Raw genomic sequence first — 26,143 nt, forward strand, 5'->3', positions numbered from 1 at the left:
TTGTGGCCCATGGTTTCAGTAGTTGCAGCTCATGGACTCTAGAACACGGGCTCAGTATTTGTGGCACACAGCCTTTGTTGCCCTGTGGCATATGGAGTCTTCCTGGACCAGGGATTGAACCCATGTACCCTACACTGGCAGGCAGTTTCTTAACCATTGTACCACCAGGGAAGTTCAAATTTTCACTTTTCTTGTTCTCAAGTGTTTTTATGTTTGAAATCACTATTTTTATATCATATAAATATCCAGTTGTTCCAGTACCACTTGTTGATAAGACTATCATGTCACTATTGAATTACCTTAGGTAAAAGGTACAGATTGTTTGAAATACACATATTGCCAAAACTCTCTTAAGAAGAAACATATAACCTGAATAGCCCTACATCTATGAAAGAACTTGAATTTTTAGTTTAAAATTTTTCCCACAAAGAACTTCAGATTAAAGATGGCTTCACTGGTAAATTCCATTAAACATTTAAGAAAAGAGTAATGCCAATTATATACAGCTCTGCCAGACAAAGAGGACAGAATATTCTTCAACTTGTTCTATGAGTCCATCATTACATGGATACTAAAACCAGACAAAAATATTATGAAAAATTAAAAACAGATTAATATCCCTAACAGACAAAAGTATAAAAATTATCAGATGTTAACAAATATATACACAGTGGAATATTACTCAGCCATTAAAAAGAATACATTTGACTCAGTTCTATTGAGATGGATGAAACTGGAGCCCATTATACAGAGTGAAGTAAGCCAGAAAGAAAAACACCAATACGGTATACTAATGCATATATATGGAATTTGAAAGATGGTAATGATAACCCTATATGTGAGACAGAATAAGAGACACAGATGTATAGAACAGTCTTATGGACTCTGAGGGAGAAGGTGAGGGTGGGACGTTCTGGGAGAATAGCATTGAAACATGTATATTATCATATGTGAAACAGAACACCATTCCATGTTCGATGCATGAGACAAATGCTCAGGGCTGGGGCAATGGGATGACCCAGAGGGATGGGATGCAGAGGGAGGTGGGAGGGGGGTTCAGGATGGGGAACAAATGTAAACCCATGGCTGATTCATGTCAATGTATGGCAAAAACCACTACAATATTGTAAAGTAATTAGCCCCCAACTAAAATAAATTAAAAAAATAAATTTAAAAAAAAAAACCTTCTTTGTCTATGAGTTAAGATATACACTCTTTTTTCATACTCCACTGATAAAACTTATCAGTGTACCTGACTTACCAAAACAAGTCAAAAAAAAAAAAATCCTACTGCATATAAAATGGATAATATTATCATGACCAAGTTGGGTTTTATTTCAGGAATGCAAGATTGATTTAACAGACAGTGGAATTTACCATATTTATAAACACCGTATTTATAAACTAAAACTAAAAAAAAAAAAGAAGAGACCATCTCAATAGATGCAGAAAAAAGCAGCTGAAAAAGACAAAATCCATTCTTGACTAAAATTGTCAGAAAACTAGGAACAAAAGGAATGTTCCACAATTTAATGAAGGACATTTATGAAAAATCTATAGCTAGATCATGTTTAATGGTAAAAGACTGAATGTTTTATTCCTAAGATCAAGAACAAGGCAAGGATGTCTGATCGCCCCACTTTTATCCAAAATACTAGAGTTTCTAGTCAGTGCAACAAGTCAGAAAAAGAAATAAAAGACATTTAATTTTAAATGAGAGCAGTAAAATATCTTTATTTTTAGACAACATGATTGTTTATGTAGAGTATATAGGATCTACATAAAGTTCCTAGGACAAATGAGTGCATTTCTATATATAAGCAATAAACAATAAGAAATTAAAAAAAATTAAACTGTAATATTCAAAAATGCTTAATATTCAGGATAAACATGACATAAAATGGGCACAATGCTAAAAACAAGAGAGAGAAATTAAAGATCTAAAATGGAGAGATATGCAGTATCATGGGTTATAAGACTCAACATTTTTTGTGATGTAAATTCTCCCCATGACCAAACACACTTTAAAAAGCTTATTAAACTTTATTCAGCCAACAAATCTGGGCTCACTCCCATATACCTTCCCATTCTTTTCTTTATCTTGAGCATCTCCAAACTTGCCAATTCAGTATGTGAAAATCTATTTAAAGTATAGATTCTCATCATAAAGAGAGATACTACTTTCCATTTTATTTAGATTTTAGTCAGATGGGCTAGGATTTATTCTTACATCTGCAGGAAGGTAAATAGCAGCTATAAAATTTAATATATGTATATACATATCTGCAATTGAACTTCTAGGCTGAATTCTGAGACCCATATAAATTTCTTATCAATAAAGTGCAAGTAAAACAGCCAGAAGAAGCACTGGGAATAAAATAATTTTAAGCAAATTGTAAAAGGGTTGGGGTCTTCTAGCTTCACTGACAGCTCTTGTCCTGGTTGGCTTTAATGTCCTGTCCCATTGGGTCAGGATGGCATTTCTGGCCCCATCCCACTTCCCTGGTCCCATCAGTCGAAACTGGTATGGGCTACAAGGACCAAAGTACACCTCCAGGGCCAGCTGGGGATCAGTCAGGAAGAGCCATGGTATGTTAGGTTTGGCCCCTATGAAGGAGCCCAGTTCATCCATGTATGTGATGTAATCTGTCTGCAAAGTCTGGCTCTGGCCAAACCTGAGGAAACAAAAGAACACATTGGAGTGAGTGCCACAGTTGTAAACAGGGGCACAAATTTCATTTTTTTACTTTCAGAAAAGTAGCATTTTAGTCAGCACCTCCAGTAATACCCCTGACTCCTCTCTTTTCTCACAACATAGAATGCTTCATATATTCTTTGACTTAGATGACCTGTTTTTGTTTTTTCCTCTCCTTTCTAACCTCTATTCAAGTATAATGTCATTGTGGGTTTCTGCCTCTAGCCATGAAGCCGAGAGTGAACTGACCCTAGGGTCTCAAGGTGACTGATTAGTCTTTGATACATGATTATTCTTTATATGACACTTGCTTAAGATCTTCTCCAGAGTTAGATTTTTATACTGATATGTTTTAAATTGGGCTTATGAATAGTTTTAATATTTGCTGCAATTTATAAATTGTTTCATACATTTAGTTGGAATGTGATCTCATTTGCTTTTAGAAATTCTTAAAAATAAGATTGACATTGAGGCCTCTCTTTCCCCTCCTCTTTATTCTTATTGGCTTCAGTCATAAAGGATAGTAAGCAGAGTAAGCTGCATGAACTGTTAGCACATAGGAGTGCTCATTTCACAGAGCTGTCCTGTGAACTGGAGGAGCTGCATGGGAGGTTTTTTTTGGCTGATCTTTTAATTTTGTTAAAAAATTACGTATTAATTTTAATTGGAGGATAATTACAATATTGTGATGGTTTTCTGTATGAAACAGGGAAGATTTTTTTGAGTCTGAGTATACCCATGTCTTCTCTTCTTTAGGCCCTTGGCCAATGACTTTCTTGGGCCTTTAATGAGTGACATGTTAAGAGACTTTAAAACAGAAGTACTTCCTATATGGTCACTTTTTCATCTATATGTGAGCCATTACCTAATTATTTTTAATAGATTTTAATGTTTAATCTAAAAAAGACTGACTTTTATAGGAGTGATTAACACAAAAAAGAGTACATTTATACATCTGATGTTGAGTCACTTAACTTCCTACAAATCCCATTTATGGTTACTTGAAAACTCATGACTGGATGAATCGGAAGTGACTATTCTTTTAGTAGAAAATATTAGGGCAGGTGAACTCTATTTAATACTGTATTTGGTTTTCTTGTGACAGCATTGCCACTGCTCACTTTCCAGTTAGTTAATTTGCTGACAGACATGTGGCTGATGGGAAAGAAGCTCTTGGGAAAACAGTTCGAGTCATTTCTCAACCTCAGCACTATTGACACTTTGAGATGGATAAGTCTTTGTTTAGGTGGACTGTCCTCTGCATCCCCGGTCTCTACCCATTAGATACCAGTAGCATGCCCTCTTCACTTACAATGACCAGAAATGTCTCTAGATTTTGCCAAATGTCCCCTGGGGGGCAAAATCACCCCTGTTTGAGAACCTGTGTGCTAGAGTCATAGAGGAGAAATATAATGATTATTATTTGCCCATCTAATACTGCTTGATTATAGCAAGTGTTTGAAAAATGTGAACTGACTAATAACAAGGTTATAGAATCTATTAATGTTTTCCTACATATAAAGGCAAATTTTAAGATTTGTTCATTAGCAAGTACCGTCTCTTACCATTTGAGTTTCTTCCCCATTTTCTCCTCAATGTCCTCCATCATTTCATTTGTAGTTGGCAAGGTACATGAATCTAAAAAAGAAATTAAGTCAGAGATATTGAAAAAGAAAAATCAGAAGTATGCGATTACCCATGATGAATTTCATTCAGTGTTTATGAACTATCTCCCTAAAAGATTTTGTATCAAGAGAAACTATCTTTAGTGTGTTTAGCAGAATAACAATTCATGGAAACAAAGATTTGAGAAGCCAATGAACTTGCTCTGGGAACTGCAAAGCTGGCCTTCCATGAGATAGTGACAGTGGAGAAGTTTGTAGCTTCAAGTGACTCAGTCTTATACTTCTGATGACATTATGGAGGGCCTAATCCTCAACATGCCTCATGCATATAATAGCTTACCAGTGTCTTCATATTTCTTTCTGCATCCTCTTACTAAGAATTATTTCAAGAGATGGTCTGGTAAAATAATTCAATCTAAGGTCCATGGCAATTCATTTGGGACAATGGGAGGAAATCTGGATTTTCCAACATCAGCCTGCAGCCAAGGAGGATATTTTAAGGGATGACAGAAAATTTTTAGTTTTTTGTAAATTTCACATTAATGGAAGCCTCTTCCAATTGCTAACTGTAGCTCATTTGCCTCTGTAATAATGGCAGGGGATATTATGACATTCTCATGAATACTCCCCAATCATTGTTAGTATCTCACCTCAGCCTGCTGGTACCCTGTGGTCAGATATTTGCTGTGCCCCTATGAGAAAGTAATGGACCAGAATTCTGGTCATTTTGCTCAATGTATCTTAAATGCCAAGATAGAGCCTTGCACATAGCAGGTGTTCAATGAATATTTGTTAAATGAATAAATGATGCCCTTAGTTTTGTGTAAATTTCTTGGATATATGAACTGTATCTGATCTTCCCATAAGACTGTTGTGCCTTTCAAGAGAAAAAGACAATAGAATCATTTACAAAAGATTTCATGATGGGTTTTAAAAGTAATGATCCTTCATGGTATATTTGAAATAGAAATTTACTTATCTACAACATATTAAGAAAACATAAACATATGCTCTATGATTATAACTTTTTCTTTATTACCTATAGTGGAAATTTCTATGGACAGTATGTTAGGTAAAGTACAACTATACTGGCCAGGGTTCTTAAATCCTTGAATAAAAGCACACTTTCAATAACAGTGGTGATCAATATGATTCAGTTCAGTTCAGTTGAATTGCTCAGTCGTGTCCGACTCTTTGTGACTCCATGAACCGCAGCACACCAGGCCTCCCTGCCCATCACCAACTCCTGAAGTTTACTCAAACTCATCTCCATGGGGTCGGTGATGCCATCCAACCATCTCATCCTCTGTTGTCCCCTTCTCCTACTGCCTTTAATCTTTCCCAGCATCAGGGTCTTTTCAAATGAGTCAGCTATTTGCATCAGGTGGCCAAAGTATTGGAGTTTCAGCTTTAACATCAGTCCTTCCAATGAACGCTCAGGACCGATCTCCTCTAGGATGGACTGGTTGGATCTCCTTGCAGTCCAAGAGACTCTCAAGAGTCTTCTCCAATACGACAGCTCAAAAGCATCAGTTCTTTGGTGCTCAACTTTCTTTATAGTCCAACTCTCACATCCATACATGACTACTGGAAAAACCATAGCCTTGACTAGAAGGACCTTTGTTGACAAACTGATGTGTCTGCTTTTTAATATGCTGTCTAGGTTGGTCATAACTGTCCTTCCAAGGAGTAAGCGTCTTTTAATTTCATGGCAGTCACCATTGCAGTGATTTTGGAGCCCCAAAAATAATGTCAGCCACTGTTTCTACTGTTTTCCCATCTATTTGCCATGAAGTGATGGGACCAGATACCATGATTTTAGTTTTCTGGAGTAAATTAAATCAATATTTGAGACATTGTTTTTCTCCATGTAACCCTCATATTCTTAATTTGTCCACACAAACATACTCGTTGTCCCTGAAGCCCATGGGATCCAGGTAGAGGAAGGGGGAGAAGATTATCAACAGAGTATCGGAGTGGCCTGACACTTCTATTTTGACAGAGTTGACACCAATAATGCCTCCAGCATGTCCTGACACCCACCAGGGCCCTTTCAATCTTTGCAGTGTAACTTGACATTGCAGTGACCCACTGCTGCCCTTCTCTTGCTTTTATAGGCTTTCCAAGTCCTATCAATCCCCCTATGAGAAGTTTAAGCTCTCTGACATAGCTTGTAAGGCCCTCCATGCTCTGGTTCCTTCCTTCCTTTCTTTCTTGCTACTCTCTACCTCTGCTTTATATTTCATTACATCAGAATGCTTCTCATTCCTCACACACTCCATGCTGTCTCTTACCTTTATACCTTTTCTCATGCTGTTCCATTTTGGAGAATAACTTACAACCCAGTTATCCTCACTACAACACCCTAAACCTTTCCCTGTTGTAGCATTCCCCCTACCCTGTTTTAAGCTCTGTGAGGTCAAAGCTCATGTCTGTCTTATTCCCTTTATATCCCTAGCACCTATCACAGAGCTTGGCATGCAGTATGTGCTTAGTAAATATTTGTTGACTAAATGAATGAAAGACAGAACGGCCTGCTTACTTGCAAATACTTTAACAGCCCAGCGGGCCTGGAGGTCAGCCGTGGGGATGGCAGCCCCAAGGGACTGGACAAGGCCAATCACAGCCAAGGTTGGATTCTCCAAGAATGGGGGGAAGATGCCTTTGAACAAGGTGACCTCATTATTTCTGCTTTTGATGATGCAGTCATCAAGAAAGGGGTAGGCATAACCATAGCCTGTTGCAAAGATGACATAGTCAATGGCCTCAAACACTGTCCCATCCTCAAACATGGCTGAAGTCTCTGTAAACTCCTTCACACTGGGCTTGATGGATACAGTGCCACATAGGATGCGGGAGGGGAGCTCATCATTGAACACAGGCTCTTTCCTCAAGGTGCTGTGGAGAAACAAGAGAAAGAGGCCCATGCTATAAAGTACCTCATTTCCAAGAAATATCTGCAACAGTCCATAGCATTGAAACCAAATTTAAGCAGGTGAACATCAATATGAAGACATAGAGGGCAACTAAACTCTCTTCTTTTGGGAAAGTTCTTTCCTGTTGATATTAATAGTCCTTAAGAACATCTGTTTGACATACAGATGGCCAACAGGCACATGAAAAGATGTTCAACATTGCTAATTATTAGAGAAATAATAAACCACAATGATGTACCAACTCACACCAGTTAGAAAGGGAATCATCAAAAAGTCTACAAATAATAATTAGGGATTTCAGATACATACTACTATATAAAATAAGCACAGGGAAATGTATTCAGTATCTTTTAAGAACCTGTAATGGAAAAGAATCTGAAAAAAATATATATTTTAACTGAATATATCTATATGTCCTCCATCCCTTAGAAGAAACGGAGTAGCCCTCATAGTCAACAAAAGAGTCTGAAATGCAGTAATTGGGTGCAATCTCAAAAACGACAGAATGATCTCTGTTCAGTTCAGTCGCTCAGTTGTGTTCAACTCTTTGTGACCCCGTGGACTGTAGCACGCCAGGCCTCCCTGTCCATCACCAACTCCTGAAGTTTACTCAAACTCATCTCCACTGAGTTGGTGATGCCATCCAACCATCTCATCCTCTGTCATCCCCTTCTTCTCCTGCCCTCAATCTTTCCCAGCATCAGGGTCTTTCCAGATGAGTCTGTTCTTTGCATCAGGTGGCCAAAGTATTGGAGTTTCAGATTCAGCATCAGTCCTTCCAATGAACATTCAGGACTGATTTCCTTTAAGATGGACTGGTTGGATCTCCTTGCAGTCTAAGAAACTCTCAAGGGTCTTCTCCAACACCACAGTTCAAAAGCATCTATTCTTCGGTGATCAGCTTTCTTTATAGTCCAGCTCTCACATCCATACATGACTACTGGAAAGACCATAGCTTTGACTGGATAGACTTTTGTTGGCAAAGTAATGTCTCTGCTTTTTAATATGCTGTCTAGGTTGGTCATAACTTTTCTTCCAAGGAAAGAAAAGGCTTAATTTCAAGGCTGCAGCCACCATCTGCAGTGATTTTGGAGCCACCCCCCAATAAAGTCTGTCACTCTTTCCATTGCTTCCCCATCTATTTACCATGAAGTGATGGAACCAGATGTCATGATCTTAGTTTTCTGAATGTTGAGCTTTAAGCCAGCGTTTTCACTCTCCTCTTTCACTTTATCAAGAGGCTCTTTAGTTCTTCTTCACTTTCTGCCACAAGGGGGTGTCATCTGCATATCTGAGGTTATTGATATTTCTCCCAGCAATCTTGATTCTAGCTTTGTGCTTCATCTAGCCCAGCACTTCTCATAATGTACTCATTTCAAGGCAAAAAAGGACATCTTTTGGGGGTGTTAGTTCTAGAAGGTCTTGTAGGTCTTCATAAAACTATTCAACTTCAGCTTCTGTTTAAAGGACAGAAATGATATGGACCTAACAGAAGCAGAAGATATTAAGAAGAGGTGGAAAAAATACACAGAAGTACTATACAAAAAATATCTTCATGAGCCAGATAACCATGATGGTGTGATTACTTACCTAGAGTCAGGCATCCTGGAATGTGAAGTCAAATGGGCCTTAGGAAGCATCACTACAAACAAAGCTAGTGGAGGTGATGGAATTCCAGTTGAGCTATTTCAAATCCTAAAAGATGATGCTGTGAAAGTGCTGCACTGTATATGCCAGCAAATTTGGAAAACTCAGCAGTGGCCATAGGACTAGAAGAGGTCAGTTTTCATTCCAATCCCAAAGAAGGGCAATGCCAAAGAATGCTCAAACTACCGCACAATTTTACTCATCTCACATGCTAGCAAAGAAATGCTCAAAATTCTCCAATCCAAGCTTCAACAGTATGTGAACCGAGAACTCCCAGATATTCAAGCTGGATTTAGAAAAGACAGAGGAACTAGAGATCAAATTGCCAAGATCCATTGGATCATAGAAAAAGCAAGAGAATTTCAAAACATCTACTTCTGCTTTATTGACTACGCCAAAGCCTTTGACCGTGTAGATCACGACAAACTGGAAAATTTTCAAGAGTTGGGAATACCAGACCACCTTACCTGCTTCCTGAGAAATCTGTATGCAGGTCAAGAAGCAACAGTTAGAACCGCACTTGGAACAACAGACTGGTTCCAAATTGGGAAAGGAGTACATCAAGGCTGTATATTGTCACCCTGCTTATTTAACTTATATGCAGAGTACATCATGGGGGATGCCAGGCTGAATGAAGCACAAGCTGGAATCAAGATTGCCGGGAGAAATATCAATAACCTCAGATATGCAGATGACACCACACTTATGGCAGAAAAGGAAGAGAAGCTAGAGCCTCTTGATGAAAGTGAAAGAGAAGAGTGAAAAGTCTGGCTTAAAACTAAACTTTCAGAAAACTAAGATCATGACATCTGGTCCCATCACTTCATGGCAAGTAGATGGGGAAACAGTGGAAATGGTGACAGACTTTATTTTCTTGGGCTCCAAAATCACTGCAGATGGTGACTGCAGTCTTGAAATTAAAAGACCCTTGCTTCTTGGAAGAAAAGTATGACCAACCTAGACAGCATATTAAAAATCAGAGACATTACTTTACTGACAAAGGTTGGTCTAGTCAAAGCTATGGTTTTTCCAGTAGTCATGTATGGACGTGAGAGTTGGACTATAAAGAAAGCTGAGCACTGAAGAATTGATGCTTTTGAACTGTGATGCTAGAGAAGACTTGAGAGTACCTTGGACTGCAAGGAGGTCAAACAAGTCCATCCTAAAGGAAATCAGTCCTGAATATTCATTGGAAGGACTGATGCTGAAGCTGAAACTCCAATACTTTGGCCACCTCATGCGAAGAGTTGACTTATTAGAAAAGACCCTGATGCTAGGCAAGATTGAAGGCAGGAGGAGAAGGAGAAAACAGAAGATGAGATGGTTGGATGGCACCATCAATTCACTGGACATGAGTTTGAGAAAGCTCTGGGAGTTGGTGATGGACAGAGAAGCCTGGCATGCTGCAGTCCATGGGGTTGCAGAGAGTTGGACACTACTGAGTGACTGAACTGACTGAATATGTATATTTACCTGAATTACTTTGTATACCTAAAACATTGTGTAAACTATACTTCAATTAAAATGTCTGCAAATATTAAATGCTAGACAGGGTGTGGGGAAAAGTGAACCCTCCAAAGCTGTTTGTGTGAATGTAGATTGGTGCAGCCACTATGGAGAACAGTATGGATTTTCCTTCAAAAACTAAAAATAGCGTTGCCATATGACTCAGCAGTCCCACTGCTGTGCATATATCTGGAAAAGATAAAAACACTAATTCTAAAAGATACATGCACCTCAGTGTTCATTGTAGCACTGTTTACAACAGCCAAGACATGGAAGCAATCTCAATGTCCACTGACGCAGTCTCAATGTCCATTGACAGATGAATGGATAAAAGAGATGTGGTACACACACACACACACACACACACACACACACACACACAGGAATATTACTCAGCCATAAAAAAGAATGAAATAATGCTATTTGCAGCAACATGGATGGACCTAGAGATTATCATACTAAGTGAAATAAGATAAAGACAAATATATGACATCACTTACATGTGGAATCTTTAAAAATGGTACAAATGAACTTTTTTACAAAGCTGATATAAACTCGCAGAGAAAGCATACTTATGGTTACTGAAGGGGAAACGAGGAATAGATCATTTGGGAAATTGGGTTTAACAGATACACAACTTCTATGTATAAAATGGCCTTCCCTAGTGCTTCAAATGGTAAAGAATCTGCCTGCAGTGCAGGAGACCCAGGTTTGATCCCTGAGTTGGAAAGATCCCTTGGAGAAGGGCCTGGCAACCCACTCCAGTATTCTTGTCTGGAGAATTCCATGGACAGGGCAGCCTGGCGTGCTATACAGTCTGTGGGGTTGCAAAGAGTTGGACATGACTGAGTAACTTCCACTTTACCTTTTTTTATCTACGAAATAGGTAAACAGCAAAGACCTGTGTAGCACAAAGAACTGTATTCAACATCTTATAATAATCTATAGTGGAAAACAATCTGAAAAAGAATACATATGTATAACAATCACTTCACTACATCTGAAACATTGTAAATCAACTATACATAAAAAAATAAAGAATATCTGTCTGAGCTGCTTCTTTTGGCTTTTTGAAACTTGAATATTCTCTTGTGGATAACTTAAACTATTTGAAGACTCACCAAATAGATGAGGATAAAACTAATTCCTAGTCACAATAAAGTTGTTAAGAGTGCTGACTGTGGGGCTAGGTGGCCCAACTTCATAACCTAGCTCCTTCTCTTACTAGTTGCTACTTCTCTGTATTTGTATTTTGTATTGTATGGAAAATAGGGATAGTACAGAAGCTATCTCATAAAATTATTGTGAGAGTCAAATGAACAGTTATCTGTAAAGCACTTGAAAAAGTGCCTGGCATGTGTAAGCATCATTATTCTAAGTGAACTATTATTATAAATAAGCTCTCATCTTACATGAGGAAATCAGATCTACTGTGGTGAGATGTTTTAATGCTATGTTTGGTTTTCTTTCATTAACTGTAGTTGCAAAAAAAAAGTACAATGTTGATACTGCACTTCAGTTTCCAAAATTCTAGGAATGCTGTTTTTTTGATGACATTCTTCATTTTGACTTAAGTTTCCTTCAAGGATTCTGGAATTTCCTCTAACTATGTCAAAGACTAAGAAACTTTATAAATCTTAGAATTTGTTTTTATATTCCACACTGTTCTCTGCCTCTTTAATTCTGCAACCTCTTCTTTACCCCTATAGGTGGCAATAAGTAGGTCACAGCCAAACTGTTTTTCTCCCATTATCCTCCCTACCACGGGAGGAGTGGGAAGGTATCAACAACACCTTTTGGTAACTGGAACCCTTCCTGGATGAATGGATTTCCAAATCTGTGTTTTTATTGTCTGAAGGAAAAAGCCAAAATATGGTTTGCAGTTACTATTACAAGACAAAAAATCTTTACCAGCTCAAGCTCTGAAACTTCTATTACATTAAAAAAATAATTTTAAATGCATGAGATCAACATTTTTCTCAAGAGGGATATAGCGGTCTGCCAGACAAAGTAAGATAAGTGCTACAAAGTGAGAATTTGCTACTAAACTTTGTATTTATTACTACAGTTTACAATTTGCTCTCACTTTTTAAGCCTGTCTTTCTAATCACAATGAAAATCTTTTCCTTTTCATGGACCAAAGATGAAATTTCTAAGGAATTCTTTTTTTTTTCTTACCCACTTAAATGTTCTTTTTTTGCGATATACTGATTCATCTACCTAGATACCTTTTTAATTAGTAGGTGTTGGATTCTGTCTTTACAGGGAAGTAAATAAGTGAATCATTAATTTGACAGGTTACATCAGTTCTGTGTCTCTCCCCTGCCTTACATGCTCCACGCCTCCTCACTGTCCTGCAGAAATGTCAGCCCTTCCATGGAGGCATGCACGTTCATTTTGAGACTATCTACTTGCTGAGACATGTTGATTAACACTACTTTGTTAATTGCTCCTTGTATGCCCATTAGAAGACACTAATATGAACTGATATTTGTAAAGCTTTATAGTTCACAAAGTTATTCTTTTATTTAAAATTTCACTGAATGCCACAACAGTCTTGAGGAGTACATCTTACTATTGCTCTCCATATTCATCTATAAGCATGGACAAAATATTCCTCAAGAAAATCATTTATGAGATGTCTCAGCCCTCAAAATTCTGTGCTATGGCTTGTGGCAACCATAAATGAATCTTGCATGTTAGGGTGATCTGGCTACCAGATCCATCCCCACTTTGTATTCTTTCTTACTACTTTTACCACTAGACTAATTTCAATAAGATTTTCATCCCATTCATGGTCTCTGATTATACCATGTCACCTTTGCAGTCCTTAATTTAATTTCACCAGGCTTAACACTGTAACTAAAGCAAGACTTAGAAAGAATTCAACTTAAACCAGTGCTCCACTGTTTTGACTAATAAGATATGTATTATTTGTAGTACCTATTTAAAGGCATCAGACCATAGTTCTCATGTTTAAACCACGTGTTCATCTTCTTGACATATAACCAGTCAGAGACAAATGAAGGAAGGGTATTCCGGAGAAAGGATGCAAAGCGGGTAACATACAGCATGTCCCAAGGATAGCCGTCATCCCAAACCCGACTCATGACCCAGGAACCACTTCTGGTGCTGATAATGACCTGGTAGGGAAGGTAACAGATTTCAATATCATTCTGTAAGAATTAAGCAGATACAACACAATTCTATGGACATCTTTATACGTTATCCAGGTAGGAACCCTTTTAAAGAGATAGGTCAAGATGAGTAGTCCGTGATAGAAGCTAGATAGAGGCAGAACTACCCTCTCTGGCTCCACCCCAGAAGGCGAGTGCATAGGTGTTGAAAGAATGACTATCTGATACCTTGGAATAAGAGAGTTCTCTGTTCCCTGGTGGCTCAGTGGTAAAGAATCTGCCAGCAGTGCAGTAGCCACAGGAGAAGTGGGTTAGATCACTGGGTGGGAAAGATCCCCTGGAGGAGGTCATGGCAAGCTACTCCAGTATTCCTGCCTAGAGAATCCCATGAACAGAGGAGCTTGGTGGGCTACAGTCTGTACGGTCACAAAGAGTCAGGCATGACTGAAGTGACTTAGCATGCATGCAGTATTCAACTGTGACAAGTATAATCTTTGCAGACTCTTAAGACTAAAATGGTAGGTCTAGTAAAGATCAGTCAATCCAGAGAGCCTCAGTGGTGGTGGCTGGTGGTAGTTGCTTGGCTGAGTGGGGGAAATGCAGCTAACTTGCTGGCTGAAATGAGCCTGGGGAAATGCCAGGGATTTAATTCTCTTCTCTGTGCCTGGTCTCCTTTTCCAGTCCTCGCTACACACACACTCTAGGACCTTGGGCAGCTGCTTTAGCCCAAGACAAGCCCGAATGCTTATCTATTTTATCACTTTTGTGATAACCCAAGGGAATCTGACTTTGAATAATCCTTAGGTATTTTTAAATATCCATTTAAGAATTTATTTATTGAGCACCTATTTCCTTAGAAATATGTTAGTACATATCTATGGATATCTCCATACATTTCCCTTAATATCCAGGTAGGAGCACTTTTAAAGAGGTAGGTCAAGATGAATAGTCCATGATTGAAATTAGAGGCAGAACTACCCTTTCTCTCTCCACCCCAGAGATCAAGTGCATAGGTGTTGAAAGAATGACTATCTGACGCCTGGGAGTAAGAGAGCTCTCTATTCAACTGTGACAAGTTTAATCTTGTACTAGAAATTTGTTAAGTTCTTTTGGGTTTATTGGTTATGTATGACTCAGCATGGAGTCCTCTGGGAAGCCTTCTTTGACAATTCATCCATGCAAAGTTCGATTATCTAGTCATGGTGCTGCCACGGTCACAACTAAAGTCTCATTGCTTCCTTTCATGATGATCATGTACCTGTCATCCTACCTCTACCTATTGATCCCTCCTTGAAGTCAAGAAGTAGCTTGAGTTACTCCTGTGTTTATTTCTAGCCTGATGCAGTGCTGACACATAAAAACAGCCTGTTATTTGTTGGCTGTTGAATAGGTAAACAATAGTAAGACCTAAATTTTGTTTCTTCCAGAGTGGTAAGCATAGTACTGTTGCATGGTAGGTAATAAGAAATACTGTTAAATAAATAAAGGCAGAGCTTGACTAGCAACCAGTTTGCTTGGAGGTGATCAGAACATAAAATTAAAGCAAAAAATGCATACTTACATATATATACATGCACTTAACTCTAGTTTCTGCAGACCATACTTCCTTATTAGCATGGGACACATTACATTGCTTCACAGGGAGAGTGTCTCAGCCTTGATTTGATTGGCATATATAGCAGGTAGATCTCTTGCGGTATGACATGGTCAATGCTATCCTCAGTGCTTGAGATACTGCTGTTGTAGCATAGCCATCCTAAGTTTGTTTCCCCAGACCTTTTAGATCTCATACCTGTGTAACCACACGACTGAGCTCAACAGCAATGTCACATCCTGAGTTACCCAGGCCAATCACGAGGACCCTCTTCCCCTTGTATACTTCTGGGTCCTTATAGTCCCGGCTGTGGAGGTAGTGGCCTTGAAATCGATCGAGGCCTAAACAGAACATGGGGAGTGGTTTGAGTTGACTTCCAGAAGAAATGATTAAGACTCACTTTTCTCCCCTCCACTATTTTTAAATGTTTGATCCTATTAGCAATTTTAATTTTAAAAATTTCCCTAATTGAAATGCACTTATCTTTTTGGAGATTTTTGACACTAAATCCCTAACTAATTACTTTTAAAGACTTCATAAAAAACTTAAGGAATTTGAACTTATATTTGCTAATAATCATAGTATATATTGAGGGTTTACTTGTTTTAGTCATTTAATCCTGGCAATACCTCTGAATGGTAGATACTAGTATTATCTCTATTTTTAAAGAAAAGGAAATTGAAACAAAGAAGTTTAGTGAGTTGTCTAGGGTTACATGGTAAGTATCTAGTAGAATAAGGAGTTGAGCCCAGGTATTCTACATTCAGTACCCCAAAATATGCTGCCTCTTAGCATTAATGATGTCAATCTTCTATTCTCCCTTAATCTCTACTCTTTTAATTACCTCGGTTTATGAACAACATGGGCTTCCCTTGTGGCTCAACTGGTAAAGAATCTGCCTGCAGTGTGGGAGACCTGGGTTTGATCCCTGGGTTGGGAAGATCCCCTGGAGAAGGGAAAGGCTACCCACTCCAGTATTCTAGCCTGGAGAATTCCATGGACTGTATAGTCCATGGGGTCGCAAAGAGTCGGACATGACTGAGCGACTTTCACTTTCACTTTCATGAACATCAGCCTCCGACATGTGAGCTCTAATATTTTTGAGGGGATGCATTCCTGTTGCAAAGAAAGAAGGAAGGAATGAGGGAAGGAAGATAGGAAGGAAAGAGAGGGGGAAGAGAGGAGGAGGAAAAAGGGAGGAAGGAAGAAGAAAGGAGAAAGGAAAAAGAAAGGGAGGTTGCTTATGTATTTATTTGCTATTTGCCACTTCTGCAGAGTAATGAAATGTATCACTACACACTCACACAGATACACACTCACACACTCACTGTGATTTTTAAAGTTAATTTACAAAACGTGGATATAGATGAAATTTTAAGACCCAAGTTTCTTCTCTATAGACCTGTGTCTTCATCTAATCTCTGACCTGCAAGTCCTTGATTCTTTTAGGATGAGGCCAATGATGAGTATATTTGACATATCATCAGACTTAAATTTAAAAAAAAAAATATTTGGAACCTTAAGAATGATCATTATGTGCAATCTGTGGAAAACTCTTTTTCCTTGATGTTTGTGTATAAGATTCTTATATATTTTCCAAACTTACCAGGAAAGGAATCCGTTGGTAGATTGGGGTACACATGATGTCCTGAACAGATCATTACAGCATCAAAAATAGTAGATTCCCGTTTCTCATCCTTTTCTGAAACAATTTCCCATTGGCCAGTGACCAAGAAGTTGGGACATTTCTTTATACTAGTAACCAGGGTCTTGAAGAAAACCAGAAAGAAATTGCTTCTATTTACAGTTCTACCAGGTTTTTTTGTTTGTTTGTTTGTTTGTTCGTTCCTTGCAATATTTCTGTGGAGAAAATAATTGTTGTGTGTTCTCATGATCATTGAGAATAATGTGGAAAGGCATTAAAATAGGAAGTCACAGTGAATGTTCAAATTTCACAAGAATAATTACTCACTGGGGTATATTTATTTTTTGACATCTAGTTAGTAGATTTGGGATACATTGCACTGAGTGTTCTTATGACAGGTGCCATTTCATTTGCTTGCTGTCACCCTACATTGACATCCATGTCTTCTTCCTCTCTAGCTTCCTCTTCTATCTACTCCAATAATATGGGATTATCTCAGGCTTCAATCCTTGATCTCTGTTTTGCAATATAAGGACACTATCCTTTGGAAATATTAGTCACTTCCATTGTAAGACTGTTACGTTGATATCAGTTCAGTTCAGTCACTCAGTCGTGTCTGACTCTTTGCGACCCCATGGACGCAGCATGCCAGGCTTCCCTGTCCATCCCCAACTCCTGGAGCTTGGTGTAAGTAAAATTATTTAAAATATAACAAGATAAATAAATAAAATATTAAGTAAAGTTCCAATTTATGATTTTGCTTCTTATTTTCCCCACTATGTATATGTGCTCTGCACATAACTAAGGGATTGAAGTTGAATTCTAAACAAATATGAAGTATTACTTGTAATTACAGAGACAGTGCTGCTATGCCATAACTCCTAAGGCTTCTAATCTAAGGAACTAAGTGTATGAAGAATGAGGGCAATAAAATTATTCTTTTACATTGTTACTCTCTTCTTAAAGGCAGAATCTCTAACAAATGCCACATCTAATAGAATCTCAACTCCTTGGGCATTGGACCTACAGAAGTCTAAGTGTGAACTAGAGACTTTGGGGTTGTTTCTAAAACATAAGTGTGTGAGGGTGGAAAGTTCATTAGGCTGGTACAGCTGCCTCCATCACTTTCTATGATGTTTTAAAAGCTCTTAGAGACTTTGAAGAACGTGTTTTAAGGGGAAATAAAAACAATTCATGAGTACTTTATAATCTGAACCAACATTTGATTGGTGAGGTGTCCAAACCTTTGACTCTGTTTTCTAGGATAATGTCCTGTATCTCTGCTTCTCCTCTAATCCTTAAACATATTAATGTCAACAGCATAAGTTATAAGTTCCTTACCTCAAACTGTATATATCTTAAAAGATTCTTCTTTTGAGCAAATGCCTTTATGTATTCCTGGACCTTGCTTTGGTGCATGTAGTTGGGGTAATCGTCAGGGTATGGTAAGTCTGGAAAGCACATCATCTCTTTGGAAGAGTTGGTGAACACAGACTTGTAGATGCTGGCTCTGCCTTCTTCTGAATGGTCCTAAGGAGAATAAGATGACAGAGAATAGATGTTTGGATGGCATCACTGGCTCAATGGACATGAGTTTGAGTAAGCTCTGGGAGTTGGTGATGGGCAGGGAAGCCTGGCGTGCTGCAGTCCATGGGGTTGCAAAGAGTTGGACACCACTGAGCGACCAAACTGATGAAGAATAATAAGGCTTAAAAAGGAAACCAAGAATGGCATTCCCCTCAGTGACTATTCAATGCTCAGTGGATTGAAACCTTTTCCATATGTTAAAAAAAAAAAACATGAAAAAAATTGACTGCTGTCTACAAGACATGGAAAGGAAAGCCTTCAACAACACCTGGCACAGAGCTGGTGAGTCTTCTGTCTTGGTCCTTTTACTCTGATTAGCTCCAGTTTAGCTCTTCCCCCCCACCCCCCAGTCACACCACTGGGTCTGATCTCATATTAATTTTCAAGAACATAACTAAATAGTCCAATGGAAGCTGTGGCTTTTAGCCTGTTTGATTGGCTGTATGGAATTCAGTGAACTCTTCTCTTCACTAGCCATAAACTCTCTAAAGAAGTCATTTCCTGAAGGGCTCCTTAGACTGTTGCTTCCTGGGTCCCACTTCTGAATTTCTGGCTCATTGTGTCTGGGGTGAGGCCTGAGAATGTGCGTTTCTGACAAGATCCCTGTGCTGCTGATGCTGTTGGTCTAGGGACCACGCCTGAGGACCACTTCTGTAGTGTAAATGAATTCTGTGCTTGAGGAGTTCCTGAACTCATCAGCTAGTGGCATTCACTCCTCACCAAAGAAACAAGAAGCCTTAGAACTTGTGTTAAATCTTGGCATCTTATAGTAAAACCACCATATAATTGACAAGTGGCTTCTTTTGAGGAGCAGTGGAAGGCTAAGTTCAAAACTAACATTTCCTCTCTGTTTCAAGAACAGGATAAAAGTTCACAGAATGTGCTGCCTTGAAAGTACATCTAAAAGCTGGCAACCCATCTTTCCCCAAATCTTGAAGGAATTCTCATGAAAGGAAGGAAAAGGATGGAATGTTACATTGCTCCTGGATTCAAGACAGCTAACTCCCTCCAGTCCAACAACCCCAAAGAGAGAACTGTGTCTCTGGCAGGGGGTGGGGGGTGCTGCCTGAGTCTTCACTGTTTCCCCTTAAGTGACAAAAATAAACTTCCTCTCCTCGTTGTTGCTGCATTTCTTATGATAACTAAGCCCAGAGATTTTAACTTTTCAAACCTCACTTGGAAATTTCTGCCAAGGTCAGAGAAAGAGTGAAGGCTTTGGCTTGGTGGATTCTCATGTTTGGGTCTGTTACTGTTTACCCCTAGCCAGTAACTTGTGTTAATGTTTGTGAGAAGGAGTTTTCTAAGCTGCCCACTAAAGGGAGGGCTGAGCTTTAGGTTGGAGACTGGTTTAAAAAATGTACGATTTTTCTCTGAGAAACAGAGGTGATAAGACCATGAATTATTTCTATCGTTAATGAATTGCTAGACTCTTTCACCACTGGACTCCAGCCAATCATAACACAAGAAGAGAAGAGTATGTGCCCTACAACTCCTTGGAATTTTCCCTAAAAGACTGTTCTGCAGACAGAGGAAAACAAAAATATTATGTAACAACAGACAATAGCTCCAGAGAGTTCACATTTTCATTATTTAAATATGTGAGGTGGTTTGAGCCAGTAGGGAGGAAATTAAGCTCAGATGCTCCCCACTGGCTGGGAGAGCTTGTCCTAGACCTAGATGTCTAGGACAAGATGTCATGCTATGGGGCATGTTAGCATTGTCTATCTCGGGTTGTAATTGTGTCCATCTTCTATCATCCCCACTAGAACATAAATAACTTGAGGGCAAGGTCAGAGGCTAATTCAAAACTATTGTGCATGCATTTTAACAGTCTGCCTTGATCATTTTCATATTCCCATTTTATCAGTCCCATTTTTGCTTGCTTAGATATACCTTCAAGGTCCAGCTCAAAAGTTGTCCCCTTCTCATGTATTTCCTTATCTTCCATCCCACCCATTGGAAGTCATCTCTGCTTTCACCAAGCTCTAATTGTCTTTACTACTCTAATCATATTCTATTTATTCATTTGTATTATGATTACTCTAAGACTTCTTTTCTCTCTGCTTTTAAAATTCTGCATGCCTGCTGTACCTCTTGTTTGCAGCTATGCCTAATGTAGTACCCTATGCATAATGAACTCAAATATGTATTTCCTGAATGAATAAAGGAATGAATGAGTGAAACAAAATTTCAGATAGTTCTGGTTCAATACTTTTCCCTTTGCAATCCAAATGACCTATTGTATGTGGCTTGTTGAGCAACCTTTTATTACAGCCACAACAAAATCTTTTGCGGTCATGAGGTCCTATATTAGAGTGTGTAAAATTTAAGACACGCTCACATTCAGCCTCCTAGCTTTAAAATCTCATTTGGTTTTTATTTTACACAAAAAACACACAGAGAAAAGTTCAGAATTCTCAGGTTTCCCTCTCCCAGAATACCTTCTACATGATAGAACTTGCGAGATAAAAGCTTAATATAACACACTTTTCAAAAATTCCTCTCTGATAATACAGCATACCAAGCAACTTTTCTTAGAAAAGAAGGAAGAAGTGGGGTATATGGAGAGGGCTAAAGTTTAGAATGTTTGTATATGTTTATACTCCCATAGGGCTTTTGAGAATAATTCTGCTTGTACACAATGACTTTATGAAAAGATATCTTTCCCTCTTGTTGATAACCCAGGGTCTGACTTTGAATCATATTGATCTATCATCTAATACTTCCTAAAATAAATTTTCTGACCTGGCTGTACTGGTTAACTTGCAGATCCATGGATACACCGTGTCCATTGCCTTCCCTGTACCTTTCATGGATTGCTGGTCACTGCTACCTAGAAGCCTTTCCCACCTGATGCTGGCACACTGTTGGTATCTGTACTGTTGGGAATGCCCCGTTTTCTGGAGCTGTGTCACATGATGGTTCTTTACTTTTCTCATCTGAGAGCATCCTTCAAGTCTCAGCTAAGTGTTATCCCTGTAGGAAATTTCTCTTGACCTGCTAGTATTTTAGGAGCCCAGCCTCATCTAAATCTCAAGGCACTTGTTTATTTAACTAATAATCACCAAGGGCTATCTTGTTGTAAAGTTATAAAATTTTTTGTTTGTACTCTTAGGACCAGATATATTAATATTTTGGAATTTGTAGATTTTTGAAGTTTCTCGTTAGTATTCCTAGTGAGATCTGGTGCAATACATTATCATCAAATGTAATAAAATTACTATAGCAAAACACGGAGTTGGACAAAGACTATATATATAGCCTCATATCAGTTCAATCATGTTTTCTGACCATATGACTTCAGGACAGGTTTTGCTATTAAATGAGTTTTTCTGTCACAGGATTGTGGACCTATATTAAGGCTTGCTACACCAAATGAAGTAGAAACCATTTATGTAAAGTGGTTATGACACATATTTGTCATCCCAGGACTTAGTACAAAACTCTGTCAAAATAGATGCTCAAGCAACATTTAATTACTTCTAATAAGTCAATAAACAACCATTTCATGGTTTAGATTAAGCTGGTCATGACTCCCTGATCAAATGTAAATTAAAAATTGAATTCATAAAAAAAACCTTGATTATTTCCTAGTGGAAAATACAAATTGATGATCTGTATTTCATGCAATATTTTCAGAGTTATAGTACCCCCAGAGCAACCTACTGTTGCAGGTTGGGCAATACAGAGACCAGGACAGACTGAGGTTACAAGATAAATGATGTGCCTAGAATATCTTCAAGCCAAATAAGTACCATCTGTATCTAATCTTAATGGCTAGGAAGTTCAGGACAGAAAATCTAGAAGTTTCCCAAAGCTGGGAAATTTCTGAAATTTAAGAATTGGGTTTATAATGAATATTTCCTGCTTATATTGTTTTTCTAGCAGTGAGCCAAATGGCAGAGATAATCATTTTTCTCTCTGGATATGGCTTGACAAGAGTATTTAATATCCATGTACATACCACATACAATCAACATTTATAATAACTTATAATATGTGCCTAATAGACAGGAATTAATTAAAAAATCATATCCTGCCATAATTGGGAGGCAGGTTAGAAGGAACTTAATTTTCAACTTCTGCATTTGACTAATGAGCATTTGAAGGGTGGAAAAAAAAAAACTGACTTTCCTGAAATCTGTCTGCTTAAAAAATCAGAGTTGATACTGGAACTCAGGACTTCTGACCCCAGCCTAGGTTTTTCTTTTCACACGTCCCCCACCTCCATGCCCATGTTCTCAGGATTTAATAGCAATAGGAATAGGATCTTTCAGTTACATGGGGAGGCAGTAGTATAGTTTTTCTGTTAACTCCTGACCCTTTTACCCCTTAAAAGCCTAGAAATTTGGGCTCTGCCACATAGGTGGCAACATTTAATGAGCTGGAGAAGTCCTCTTCAGGATAAGCCTTGTTAGTATGAGATAGTTTCAAATGATAGGACTTGAGTAAGATGGGAAAGAGAATATTTTATTTTCCAGAGCATCTGGAGCATTTGTGATCAAGTCTGAAGGAACTGTTCATATTTGATTTGCAGTGTAAACCTATCACCTTCTGTTGTCTAACTCACCGAGAATTCCCACAGACCTCCAACTTCATTGCTCCTTTCAAAGCAGGTGGGCTCCAGCCCCTCTTCCAGACAACACCGTATGGAGGCCAAGCCACTGACGCCAGCTCCAATGATGGCCACTCTCTTCCCCATTGTTGCTTGTAGGAGGATCTGTAGAGAACTTCTTCAGAAGATATCCCTAAATGCTTACATTTTTTTCAGTAGAAATAATCAGCTGAGGTTTGTATGTCATGATCCTCATCTTAACACTCAAGAAGACATAGATACACATTAATAGTTTATGCTAAAAAAAAAAGTTTATGCTTTTTTTTTTTAACCACTTTTGCTATAGTAAGATACTAAATCTGGCTTCTTCTGGTTGTTTAAGATGCCAAAAATAGCAGAGCCATTGAACCCCAGAGCAGTAAGGACCTTATAAATCATCTATCTAATGCTCTCAATTGCAAATGAAATGGCTGTCATTCCAAGAAGTCTAGAAATTACTTCTTCAGGGTCTCAGAGTTTACAAGTATATAAGAACTGGAACAAGAATTCAAGCCTTCTACATAAAAACTCACCATATCAGGTCACTTATACTTACTTGGAATGTTTGGCGCTAAGGGGCCTTACTCTTAATCAACCACCTTCTTTCCCCAGAGAAGTTACAGTTCTCTAAACATAGAAGAGAATGGCTTTTAACAAAGTCTTTTGATGTAAAAATTGGGAAAGGGGAGGAGCTATTTTTCTTAAAGTAAAAATTCCTTTTTACTTGTATTTTTCATGACATAGAGCCCTGGGAAGAGAAAACTTGGAAGAGAAGGGTTGAGTGCGGTAGGCATAGGAGAGCAGGGGCGGGGAGTTCATGGGGGGCAGAGGAAGAAAAGAAAAGGGTAAAGGCGAGGATGAAGTCTGTGGTTCTAGTTCCAAAAAATAAAGCAGTAACTATGATATGGTTATTAAAGCTGTAAAATGAACCCCCTGGGAGATTAGAGGAACAATGGTTTTTAAAATTTCTTTTTGCCCTGGAATTATAGAATATATAAACAAAGGTTATGCACCTGGACTATAATGAAAGGTTTTGCTGGGCCAACAGTGGAAAAAAAAAAAGTCTCAATTTTCTAGAAATTTAGGAGGGCTTGACGAGGTGATTTAACTCCTGGAGAAGATGAGTTTCAAAGTTTGAAACAGGCAGAATTTCAAAGTCACTGAATCTTGGCTCTGTCTCCATCTCACTTTCTTGTTTCTATATACCTTCTTCCTACTCTTCCCTCCTTCCCTTCCGTCCACTTCCTTGAGTGCTTACTGTGTCGTGCATTATAGTAGTCTGTTGGGGGCTCAAAGATGGAAAGAACAGTTTTACCATCTAGAAACATTTAGTCTAATGGAGAGAGGTGATCAAAGTCACAGTGGAAGTGTGATTCAGTGGAGTGCTGGCACTCAGGCAGGAACATCTAGGTCCACCTGGAAGAGGAGTGAGAGAAGCTTCAAGGGGAAGTAAGAAAAAAGCTGAATCTTGAAGGAAAAATAGAGGTTTCTTAGGTAGATGATTGGCAAGGAACATAAAATAGTCAGAAAGAAAAGTATGTGCAAATGCACAAAAAAGAGAACAAGATAGAATGAGCTGCAATTAGTTCAGTGTTGCTGAACTGTAAGGTGATGGGAATAGCAGATGAATTAATCAGGCAGGGCCCAGATTATGAAGGGTATTGAAGTGCCACATTCAAGGGTTTGGATACCATCCTCTGGGTTGTGGTGATCCATTCAGGAATTTTGAACAAGGGAGTGATAAGATCAGAAAAGATCAGATTCACATGGAAACTACAATGGACAATAACTACAATCAAGGGTATCAAAACCCAGGAGGTTATTTCAGTAGTCTAGGCAGAGATGTGGAGGGCCTAAATTAGAGCAATGTCAGCAGAGAGGAGAATAGAGACTGGACATATGAGATATTTAGGAGGTAGATGTTTGGGAACTTGCTGAGTGATTATAGAGTTGATGCCTCAGAGAAGGTCCTTCCATCTTTAAGATTTTATATTCATGGTCTATATGCATATCACTCATGATTTAGAACAGGAAGCAGAAATTATTCTATTTCACACAAAAAAAGAGCAGATAAAAGGGCAGGAGGAGCAGAAACCAGAGGGCTGCCACAGGCCTTGTAAGGTCATAGCACTAGAGCAACCACCCAAAGGACAGGAAACTTCTGCTGTTACCACAGATGCCTTCAAAAAGTGAGGTATGGAGTTTGACTGATGTAAACACATCTGTTGGAACCGGTTTGCCCACCAACATGTAACAGAAATGTAGCCTCTGCTTCCCTTTGCCTTCCAAGCCCAGATGTTTATCTCAATGGGAAAACCTAAATTGTATCCAAGCTTTAACTGAAAACAAGTCTTAGAAATGTAGTTTTGAAGCTTTCAATCCTTGGGATGCAGGAGGGACCCTCCAGGAGTGGGTCAATGTCACTGAGCAGTGTCTAGCACAATGGGTTATGTGGTATGACGTGGAAGCCAGGGACTTCCCTGGTGGTCCAGTGGTTAAGAATCCACCTTCCAATGCAGGGGACAAGGGTTCAATCCCTGGTTGGGGAACTAAGATCCCCCACGTTACGGGGCAATTAATCCTGTGTGCCACAACTAGAGAAGCCCACTTGCTGCAACTACTGAGCCCATGCACCCTACAGCCTGTGCTCCCCAGCAAGAGAAGCCCTTGCGCCGCAACTAGCAAAAGCCCATGTGCCCCCAAAAAGACCCAGCACAGTCAAAAATTAAAAGAATTGGAAACCAGTTTTGTATTCCTAGAACCCCTGAACACATTCATACCCTTCTCTAATGGCTATTTAATAAATACTCAGTGATTGACCCCTTTGGTTGTATACTTTGTGTTAATTATCACAAGACTTCAGATCTCTACTCTGTAAAATAAGAAAATTGAACTATTAATAGCATCCTTCCAACATTCTCTGAATCTGTTGATTTACTGAATGCATGAGTGCATGCTAAATCTCTTCAGTTGTGTCCAACTCTTTATGACCTCATGGACTGTAGCCTGCCAGGCTTCTCTGTCCATGGAATTCTCCAGGCAAGAATACTGGAGCTGGTTGCCATGCCCTCCTCCAGGGTATCTTCCCAACCCAGGGAAGGAACCCTTGTCTCCTGCGGCTCCTGCATTGCAGGCAGATTCTTTACTGCTGGTCCACTGGGGAAGCTCAATCTACTG

The 26,143-nt window shown here is 38.9% G+C and overlaps 1 protein-coding gene across 2 annotated transcripts; it reads right to left on the reverse strand.

Annotated features, from left to right (window-relative positions):
- Window positions 1-2,332: 2,332 nt before the first annotated feature.
- LOC145505994 (putative dimethylaniline monooxygenase [N-oxide-forming] 6) lies at window positions 2,333-23,127 on the reverse strand. Of its 2 annotated transcripts, none has more exons than XM_081489519.1 (8): window positions 22,943-23,127; window positions 18,127-18,315; window positions 16,747-16,909; window positions 15,339-15,481; window positions 13,353-13,552; window positions 6,863-7,218; window positions 4,261-4,333; window positions 2,333-2,675 (listed from the first exon to the last, which is right to left on the reverse strand). In XM_081489519.1, exons 1-8 carry the CDS (start codon window positions 23,072-23,074, stop codon window positions 2,333-2,335), a joined length of 1,599 nt encoding a protein of 532 aa, XP_081345645.1. In that variant the 5' UTR covers window positions 23,075-23,127. The 2 variants fall into 2 exon arrangements, with proteins under 2 accessions (XP_081345645.1, XP_081345644.1); XM_081489518.1 differs by having other exon boundaries at window positions 2,333-2,696.
- Window positions 23,128-26,143: the final 3,016 nt, after the last annotated feature.

Source organism: Giraffa tippelskirchi, chromosome 5 (assembly GCF_054371585.1).
Source record: "Giraffa tippelskirchi isolate mGirTip1 chromosome 5, T2T-mGirTip1v1.2.pri, whole genome shotgun sequence".
Classification (NCBI taxonomy): Eukaryota; Metazoa; Chordata; class Mammalia; order Artiodactyla; family Giraffidae; genus Giraffa; species Giraffa tippelskirchi.

What these genes read in the sequence shown, in the direction of transcription:
- LOC145505994 (XM_081489518.1), bottom strand. Translation starts at nt 23,074, where the DNA reads ATGGGGAAGAGAGTGGCCATCATTGGAGCTGGCGTCAGTGGCTTGGCC. An exon ending in ACCAACGGATTCCTTTCCTG is followed by an intron (nt 15,482 to 16,746) that starts GTAAGTTTGGAA and finishes TGTTCTGTTTAG; the next exon opens with GCCTCGATCGATTTCAAGGC. An exon ending in ATGGGGAAGAAACTCAAATG is followed by an intron (nt 2,697 to 4,260) that starts GTAAGAGACGGT and finishes CACTCACTCCAA; the next exon opens with TGTGTTCTTTTGTTTCCTCA.